We start from the raw sequence: 9,846 nt of genomic DNA, 5'->3' as shown, positions 1-9,846 counted from the left end.
AATTGGAGCTGTGTCTGATCACATGGACTAGGAAAAAACCCTAGTGCAGCCGAACTCTGTGAGAAGCCTGGAAGGTGCTGTCACGGAGCCACCCGAGAAAACTACAAACCAATGTGCTACAGTGAATTTCTTCCACGGGGCCTTACGAAACACTAGCAAGTTTTAGAATCTGATTTATTCCATTCATATGGTGTTTTTAAATTTCTGTTATGTTTAAACAGCTTTACACACATTTTCTGGGTGGGATATATATATATATATATACACACACACTTTATATGCTGAGGGAAATGTTGCACACCCCGTTGACCTTATGTTTCATGTGCTATAGCCTCTGCAGGTCATTGATCCAGATCACCCGTTAGCTGCGCTTGTTCGAAAAGTCCAACAGGAGAATAATGGCGCTGCAGCGATGGCGACCAAAGCAGAAGAAGAGTATCAGTCGTCTACGGCAGTAGCCACACAGGCAGAATACACAGCTGACCATGAGTATGATGGCAAATAATCGTGATTTATATGGACGACAAAAGGTCTTCAAACAATGTTAATTATTATTTTTATTTTATTGTTTTTGTTGTTGTTGTGTGTCAATAATAATAATAATGAAGCAGTTTAATAATTCCAGTTGCATGCATATCAATTTTTTTTCATTAATTACAGCTCTATGCTCATTCTTATTCTTATTCATTAATAATGATCATAATAATCACAGTAATAAAGCAGTTCTAAATTCCAAAACCATGCATATCGTGATTTTGAATGTACTTTCATGAATTGTGCAGCCAACCCTGTGCATAATAATAATAATTATTATTATTATTATTTTTATCATTATAAATGTATTTAGTAGCATGCATATCATGGTTAATTTTGGCAAGCATTTTTGATTTAGTCTTAGTGTTTATCTTGAGACGAAAATGCTCAATAGTCACATTTTAGTCATTTGTGTCTTTCATAGTTTTAGTCGATGAAAAGTCATTGCACTTCTGTCAACTTTTAGTAATTAGTTTTAGCCAAACTGTAGTTACCAAAATTTATTTTGGTAGCTATTTTATATGTAGTCTTCAAACTAGCATCAATTATTTTCTCTTTAGACCAAATCAATAAAGCTTATGAGAAATTTGAATCAAGGATTGAATTTGGAAAAACTTTTTTTTTGGGTGAACTAACCCTTTAACAGTAGTGAAAAAGGAGCAACTTATAAAAATATTATTATTATATAAGTTTTAAAAGGAAGCACAAGAAGACAAATACGAAAGATATACAAATCTTTTTCAGATACAGTTGGTTCACTTAACATGTATACATTTATTTAACATACATTTGTTAAAGACGGAAGGCATGCATGAAATACTGACACACATTCAGTTTTCACCCACCTGTTAAGGTTTACTTAATCCATAACTGTATTTACGTGAGATATTCTAAACGTTTGGACTGTTTCGTATGTATCTGAGTGCTGAGAAATGATTGCGCGCTGTATATGAGAACTGAAGAAGTAGAGCGTGTGTGAGAGAGAGCACTTCTATCACTGTGATTCCGTCAATCCCATCTTCACTATCTTTAAGTTAATTGTCAAAGAATTGTGACTCCCGGGGAAAACGGGACATCTAGTCACATGATCACTACCCTTTTGGTGCTGAGGCTATTGGTTTAGGTCGCTGGTTCGCATTTTGGTAGCCTATCCATCCACTGCTGCTCCCATACTGAGACTAGATATGCAAACGCCCCTTATCCGATTGCAATCCAATTACAGGGACACACATTTTGAAGGACAATAGCCAATGGGATGTATTTTGAATGTCCCGATAGTCCTCAAATAACATTAAAGTCTCGTCTCGATTAAGTTAACGAAGACGCAGCATACATTTCGTCATCAGATGTTAGTTTTAGCTCCTCATTAACGAATATCGAACGTTATCGTTAACAAATATTTTTCGTTGTCATCTTCATTAACAAAATTAACACTGGACATATAGCAAGATATAGCATATACATAATCATTTTGGTTGTTCTACTAAAAGAACAGATTTGTGTTTTTACACATGGTGAACATAAATGGACTTGACATTTGCACTGTGCAAGACTTACCGTATTTTTCGGACTATAAGTCGCACCTGAGTATAAATCGCATCAGTCCAAAAATACGTCATGATGAGGAAAAAAACATATATAAGTCGCACTGGACTATAAGTCGCATTTATTTAGAACCAAGAACCAAGAGAAAATATTACCGTCTACAGCCACGAGAGGGCGCTCTATGTCTTCAGTGTAGACTACAGGAGCACTGAGCAGCATAGAGCGCCCTCTTGCGCCTGTAGACAGTAATGTTTTCTCTTGGTTCATGTCTTTTAGTTCATTTCACTTGGTTCATGTCAAATTAATTTTGATAAATAAGTCGGACCTGACTATAAGTCGCAGGACCAGCCAAACTATGAAAAAAAGTGCGACTTATAGTCCGGAAAATATGGTAAATTGCACCATAAAGCTTGATGCAGACTGAAAATGCAGCATGATAGAGTTCTGTTTGTCTTTTTTGGATGAGGTTGGTCGTTCTTATCTCTTGCTGATGAGCAGAGACAAATGTCCTCCTAAAAAGAGTCTTTTAATGGAAGTGGATGAGGAAAACAGTGCCAGCTCTTTAAAGACTGTGGCAAATCATTAACATCTTTAATTATTTTTAGGATGATTGATTTTCAGGGTGTCCTTGAGTAAACATGGCAATGAAGCTGACCCTTCAATGCAAGCAAAGTTCATTAAATGAAGTACTAAAGTGGGCAGACTGCCCATCGTGATCTCCTTATCTTCAGTAAGTTCCAATTTAACATCTTTACGACGTTAAAGGCGGTTTTTCTTTGACCCCTTGAATTGATGCTCACTACACTCTCTGATTTTTGCAGCTGTTGCATACCATAGCCAATCACAGACATGTTCGATGTGTGCGTGAATTCACTGGCAAATTAGAGGAGCTCAAAATAGTCTATAAGTATATTAGTAACAACATCTGGTCCTAAAGAGTGATTTTGAAGCAGTCTGATCCACAGATGTTTGCTTTATGTCGTAGTTGCCTAAATGAGTGCACCTAAAAAAGCAGCTTTAGAATCGAAGCGAAAAGTAATCTGTGGTAATTTGGAAAAATATTAGATTTGCTTGATATTGCAGCACTTGCTTGCAGTGTAGTACCCGATATATGCTGCAACTAGAAAAGTCATTTTATAATCAACAGTGCAAATAAGAGATCTGTGCAATAACAGATTTGCTGATTATAATGGGAAGGGAGAAATGCTTTTGTGTAGATCTATAAAAAATAAATAAATTGCTGCTAAAAGGACAGATGTGAAGTTGAAGTTTTGATGTACTTATAAAATTGTAATGAATTAATTTAAGAACAACGTTCTTAGCTTGTTTTGAACATGTGGCCTACATAATGGAGATATAAATAAGTACTTTAATGTAAATTCTAAAAATCTGCATTGTAAGAACTGTTATCTTTTTTTATTTTAGATTTTCAGTTTTAAATTGAGTTTACATTCTATTAAAGTTATAATGTACTTTGTTTATTATTTGATATTTGGCTTTAATTTATTTTTAGCTTTAGTAATAATACATTTAGTAAAAATAAATAAGTGACTTTTTTTTATCAAGTCGAAATAAAGTCAAAATAAAACACTAGTGTTGTAGTAATTTTGGCCACCACTCTCTCTCTCTCTCTCTCTCTCTCTCTCTCTCTCTCTCTCTCTCTCTCTCTCTCTCTCTCTCTCTCTCTCTCTCTCTGTGTGTGTGTTTTATTATTAATATTAATAAAAACTATTTTTAATGCAATACAACTGTCTTTTTGGTCAAATAAATCTGCTGGTGCTTGCCATCATTATTTAGCTTGGCAGTTCCAAATGTCTTTGGTAATAGAACTGTGGGACGATTATGACTAAATTAATAATTATGGATTCATTAATTGCCCTTCTACATACTCTAAGCTTTATCCTTGAACTAGTCATACTTTAAAAAAAAATATTTCAAAGATAAAACAAATTGCATAGTCAATTATGATGTCCAGTGCCAGCAGATTTATTTTGATCAAAGAGAATAACAGAAGGTTTTGTCCTTAAGAATAACATGGTGATATAACTTTTTTTTTTTAAACCATTTGCCGTTAACTGATCCTCTAACTTTAACTCACAGGGATTTAAGGTACTGTGGGGAACGAACAATTCTCCTTTTATTGGAAATAAAGAATTTAGGGCTCAGCTGGTGAAACACTCAAGCTGGGACTGCTGATTTGTCTCAATTAGCCTGACTGAAGGAGCTCTACTGGTTTCTTGAGGGAAGTGCCACAGGATTACAGTGCCGGAAGGCGCTTGAGTGGGCCAGTTTCTCAAAAGAAAAGCTACTTTGACTGCAAATGTGTATTTTCTAGGATTAACAGCATGACAAAGAGGTTCTGTAGGCTTAACCACAGTCATCCTATAATCTCTGTCCAAATGTGAGGGTTATTTTTCCAAGGCTTTGGCCTGTATCTGAGGTTTGCTGTGTATTTGTCTTTGAGGGACGCCTGGCACTAAATTCGAAGTTCAGTTAAACATTGTTCGCTCTCTGGCCAAATCAAGTTTGAATTAGTTCCCCTTCATAAAATATTTAAAATGGTCGCTATCAACCCCAGCCCCGAGTTCCAGCCATGTGGTACGACAAAGCACAGAAATGCTTTCTGAACAGATTCCTTTGGTTAACTGGCGGCAGGATGTCATGGGGCTCATGTAAGTGCACACTCAGCGGGCCTGAGAGACGCGCACGGCTCAAGCCTTCTTGGATATCCTCGTTTACAGCCACAGCTTAACCAGACTGCAGATTTATTGCGTCACACACGCTGTTCTGCTCATTCATCCCAGAATGCTCTACTCACTGCCTGTGAGTCACCCTGGCACAACATGACAACCTCACCCTCCCCATTACTACAGTAAAACAGAGCAGGCCGTTTCACATCACTAGAACAATCACACTCTGATTTCATCAGGATTCAGTAGACCTCGGTGATCCACATTCATTCAGCGCACATGATTAATGCAGTTTATTATATATGTTGACAGTGAGGAGGTGTGACCTTTGAACCGCTCAGATACTGGACTAAGCTGATGCCAAAACTGCAATCCCAGTAGAGCAAGTTGTCTGTTTTTATTTAATGAGTCGTGATAGTGGTTAGAACAGTGTCTATAGGAACCTCATAATTGGGTTAATGTGTTATTGTTATAGAAGACCATACTGAACTACTCTGACAGTGTTTACTGTACAGCTAAAAAAAAAGTTGTTTTGGCTGGGTTGTGATCTTACAGTTGAATGACTCTTCTCAGCCAGTTCTTTTAAATGAATCAAACCACTCACGAATGAGTCACAGATGAACTCACTGGTCCAAAACGGATTACTCTCTCATTGAATTAGTTAAAATGCGTTTTGAATGAAATTACTCACTGCCATACTGTTTGTATACACTACTGTCTAAAACATTTGCAGTCTGTAAGATTTGTTTCTGAAGGGAATGTTTGTAAGTGTCTTATGCTCACCAAGGCTGCATTTATTTGATCAAAAACAGTAAAAATTGTCAGCTTAGTCAGCGGAGGTGTCTTGTGAGTTTCAGAATGTAATTCCTTGAAGAGAAGTCACTCACAGACTTATTTGCCAGAGTAGGCATAACTTTGTTTGTGTTTGAGACGTGCCTCCTCAGACATTGAGGATTGTCTGTTGATTCTTCAGGCTAATCTTTCTCAATTTAGCGCTCGAGTCAAATCCAGCAGCACATTCTCGACTCCGGATCCTCCACGGCTCTCTGCCTCTTTATCTCCACAGGGAGACGTCATAAACAATTAGATCCCGTCGTTGAAAATGAAGCCTGCTAAGCTGGAGGTGGAGTAAGGACCCATTTGTTACGAGACATGAATTTTGCTGGGGTTTTTATGGAGCTGGGATGTCGTTCAGTAATATGGTTATGATGGAAACAGGCTTGTCAGAATTATTTCATAATCGCCCGTCCATGATTATTAGATCTAATTGCAGGTATCTAATGAAACTGCGACTTACACTTACAAGAGCATATTGCAATAAAAAAAATATAATAATAATTTCTTAAATATATTTTATGTACTTTCATATTTAAATAAATGTTGTAGTAAATTTTTTATATATATTTTTCTAATATTATTTATAATAATTAAATTTATATAATATTTACCATAATGTGTGCTCAAGGTGGTTATTTTGCAATAATGAGTATCTGTGCTTGATCCCGCTTATTACAGTCTGCCATATAAATAAATAAATAAATAAATAGAGATAAAATATTGTTGCATAATATTGATCTTAATGTAGTTTATTCCAAATTTCATAATTGTGAGTCACAGCCCTAGTTCTGCCACATCTTTCATAAAATGTGGGCATACCCATGCCACACACATCTATCGCTCTCTCCTTCTTTCTATTCCTTTTCTCTCAGAATCTCTTTGTGGCTCTCTATCTCTTTCCCTTTGCTCATTTCTATTTGGCTCTCAAAGTTCCTCTCTCTCTCTCTCTCTCTCTCTCTCTCTTTCTCCCCCACTCTCATGTGCATTCAAACATCCCAGTCAGTCATAAGTAAATGTATCCAGATCCCCGCCGCCCCTCTCCTCCCTCTCCCCTTCCTCTTTCAGCTCTCTTTGATGTGTGGCTGCAGTCAGACGGAATGCTAAACTCGCCTAAATGAGCAGGACTATTGGTCTCTTTTAGGTCTTGAACAGTCCTGACTTTAGGAGTACCCAGGAGATGCCGTAGCTTGAATTCATCTAGCTTTTAAATTTCTTTATTGTTTCTTTTGCAGTGTTTCTTCATTGTCAGAGTGCTGCAGGTTCATCTCTTTTTCACCTTTGTGAAGTCTAAACACCTTTATGCTCACTTAAAGGGACAGTTCAGTTTTATTCTTGACTAAACTTAACACTTTCAACTTTGCATGTAACAGATATTTTTCTGTATTTGCCTAACTGCACAGATTTGGTTGTGTTGATCTTAATAGAGCTTGAACTCACAGCTCTGTTTTCTTGGGGTTCTTATTAAACTGCTTTGTTTAATGGTTCTTTTTGCTGTAGTTACAATTGACTGAAGGGAAGGAGTAGCGCTTGACTGTAATTAGGCTTTATTAAGTGTTTTTCAAGAACTGTATGTCTTTACATGCTTGCCATCTCGACACGAGGACAGCTTGATCCTAATTATTTGTGGTAGAGCAGAACAAACAAATGCAATTTTTTTTTTCGCTAGCTTTTTATCTTTTACTTGAAAAGGAAATTTAATTATGCGGACAGTGATCCAAACGTAGATTGTTAAAATTCTTAATTTGTATCAACAGTTCCCTCAGTGTACTTTCCCGGGTATGTAACCAGAGTAGAAATGTTATTGATGACTAATGTTTAATGCATGGCGCGACAAATATCACCAAAAATATTCAGACAAGTAAAACTTTGAAATGAGGCAGGGAAAAAGGGGTTTGATTCAGAATTATTAAATGAGGTAGACATACAATAATTATATATAAGTATGTGTTCTATAAATTCGCTACAATTCTGTATTTTTGTTTTGTTTTGTTTGAAGAAATTAATACTTTATTAAGCAAAAATGCATTAAAGAGATCAAAATTAACTGTAAAAAATGTTACAAAAGATTTGTAAAAAAAAAAAAAAAAAAAAAAAAATGCTCTTTCCAACTTTTCAGTCATGAGGGAACCCAGGTTAAAAAATCTATCATGCTTTTCTAAAAAATATTAAGCAGCACAACTGTGAAATGTTGGTTAGAATGATTTCTGAAGGATCATGTGACATTGAAGACTGGAGTAATGGCTGCTGAAAAAAATAAATAAATTTGAAAATATATTAAAATATAAAGCAGTTATTTTAAACACATTTCACAATATTACAGTTAATATTGAGTTATTTCAAAAACTTTGTACTGAAAAAGTTATTTTATTATACAGTTTCAAGTTCCTGCATTGGATGTGCATCTGATTTAGTAACTGTGTGTGTGTGTGTGTGTGTGTGTGTGTTTATTTTACACAACTAATGTGACAGCAATGTACTATGGGTACTGTATGCTGCCTGATGGAATACTGCCTTGCCCCACCGCCTCCTGGGATTGATGCCAGCCCTTATTACACCTCGCTGCCCACTGGCATGATGCCGACTCCTCCTGCATCTGGTCCTCCTCCTCCTCCCCCTGGCACTACACCTTCATTGAATCCTGTGGCTTCAATCCCATCAGCCCCCACTTCAGGTTCAGTCACTGTGTCAGCTCCTGCGTCGGCTCCGCTCTCACTTTCTGGTCCGGCCGCCCCTCCAACCTCCAGGTGTGCACCCTACTGCCTTTGCTTTCTACAGAGCTTGACATATTTCAGAAGTCCTATATTTGGCTTTATTTTTCTTTTCATCCATCAGTTCTCGACCTCCTCAAACCACCGTTGTACCCCCCGTGCCGGCGGCTGCCGCCCCTGTCGCAGCCATCATCCCTCCTCCTCCCGACATCCAGCCTGTCATTGACAAACTAGCTGAGTATGTGGCCAGAAACGGGGTGAAATTCGAGAGCAGCGTACGTGCCAAGAATGACCCGCGGTAGGCAATTATGCTCCTGCTCGTTACAGCCATCCTTTAGATATGAAGGTCTCACTGCTCCTATTAGATTACTGTAATATGTAATAACTGTAAACCTCTCTCTCTGTGTATGTGTGTGTCTTCTAAATCCTAAAGGTTTGACTTCCTGCAGTCCTGGCACAAGTACAACTCATATTATGAGTTCAAAAAGCACTACTTCATGCGGAATAAGGCCTGAGCATGCAGGAGGTAGTTTTATGCTTTCTCTTTCGCAAACTGTTTTTTGTTTTCATTTAAATTCCCTATTAATTACAATTAAGTATATTTATTGAGCATATGCTGTTATCTAAGATGGCTTAAGGAAATAGTTCACCCAAGCACAACATTTTGCTGAAAAGTACTTATAATCATATAATCCAAGATGTAAGTTTGTACCTTTATCTAAACAGATTTGGAGAAATTTAGCCTCACATAACTTGATCACCACTGAAGTGAATGGGTTCCGTCAGAATGAGAGTCCAGAGTAGACAGCTGATAAAAAACACCAGAGGTGGGTAGAGTACCCAAAAACTATACTCAAGTAAAAGTACTTCTAGAAATATTTACTCAAGTAAAAGTAAAAGTACTAGTCTTGAATAGTTACTTGAGTAAGAGTAAAAGAGTATCGGATAAAAAATCTACTCAAGTAGTTAGTTACTAGTTACTTTGGGTCATATATACTGAGCCTATTTTTATTTAGATATATAGATAAAATGTATGTAATGTATGTGTGTGTGTATAAATGTATATATTTCATCAGCCTTTACTCCAATGTATGTAATTTATTATAAAACTCTGTCTGTTTACTTAAGTAACAGATATAGGTGTCATGCCATAACATATTTTTAATACGACTAACTTTATATTAAATGTGAATTTAACATTGAAAGTTAATGTGATATAAATATTGCTACTAATCTTTCATTGTTCAGAAAGAGAGCAAATAACATTTACATTATTAAAGATCATTTTCACTGACAGTCTAGATTTCAATCACTCTCAGAAACTCCCATTAAAATCACTGAAGCTGTTAACACTGTGAAATCAATATCTTAATTAAAGATTCGTACACACATCTGCACTTTGTTGTTTCTGACGAGAGAATTCGCCAGAAAGAGGTCTCCAGTCAGTGAGCGAGTGAAGGAAGAACCGGAATTTTAGCGATGACTCATCTGAACACCTCTGATTGGCCAATGCTTTAATAAGCTCAAAGGAA

At 36.7% G+C, this 9,846-nt stretch overlaps 1 protein-coding gene across 2 annotated transcripts in view; it reads left to right on the top strand.

Moving 5' to 3' along the window:
- LOC132117083 (splicing factor, suppressor of white-apricot homolog) overlaps nucleotides 1-8,841 on the top strand; it is a 13,058-nt gene extending 4,217 nt beyond the window's left edge. The window contains exons 2-4 of one of the 2 annotated variants that reach the window (XM_059526135.1): nucleotides 8,076-8,350; nucleotides 8,439-8,612; nucleotides 8,748-8,841. In XM_059526135.1, the coding sequence (XP_059382118.1) occupies nucleotides 8,076-8,350; nucleotides 8,439-8,612; nucleotides 8,748-8,829 (531 nt within the window). In that variant the 3' untranslated portion in view covers nucleotides 8,830-8,841. Of the gene's footprint in view, nucleotides 1-7,934; nucleotides 8,351-8,438; nucleotides 8,613-8,747 lie in introns of those variants that run through there. The other variant, XM_059526136.1, reaches the window with a different exon arrangement.
- The last annotated feature ends 1,005 nt before the right edge of the window (nucleotides 8,842-9,846 follow it).

This window comes from Carassius carassius, chromosome 36 (genome assembly GCF_963082965.1).
Source record: "Carassius carassius chromosome 36, fCarCar2.1, whole genome shotgun sequence".
Taxonomy (NCBI): Eukaryota; Metazoa; Chordata; class Actinopteri; order Cypriniformes; family Cyprinidae; genus Carassius; species Carassius carassius.
The sequence above is the reverse complement of the archived record's forward strand: the minus strand, read 5'-3'. Positions and strand labels throughout refer to the sequence as shown.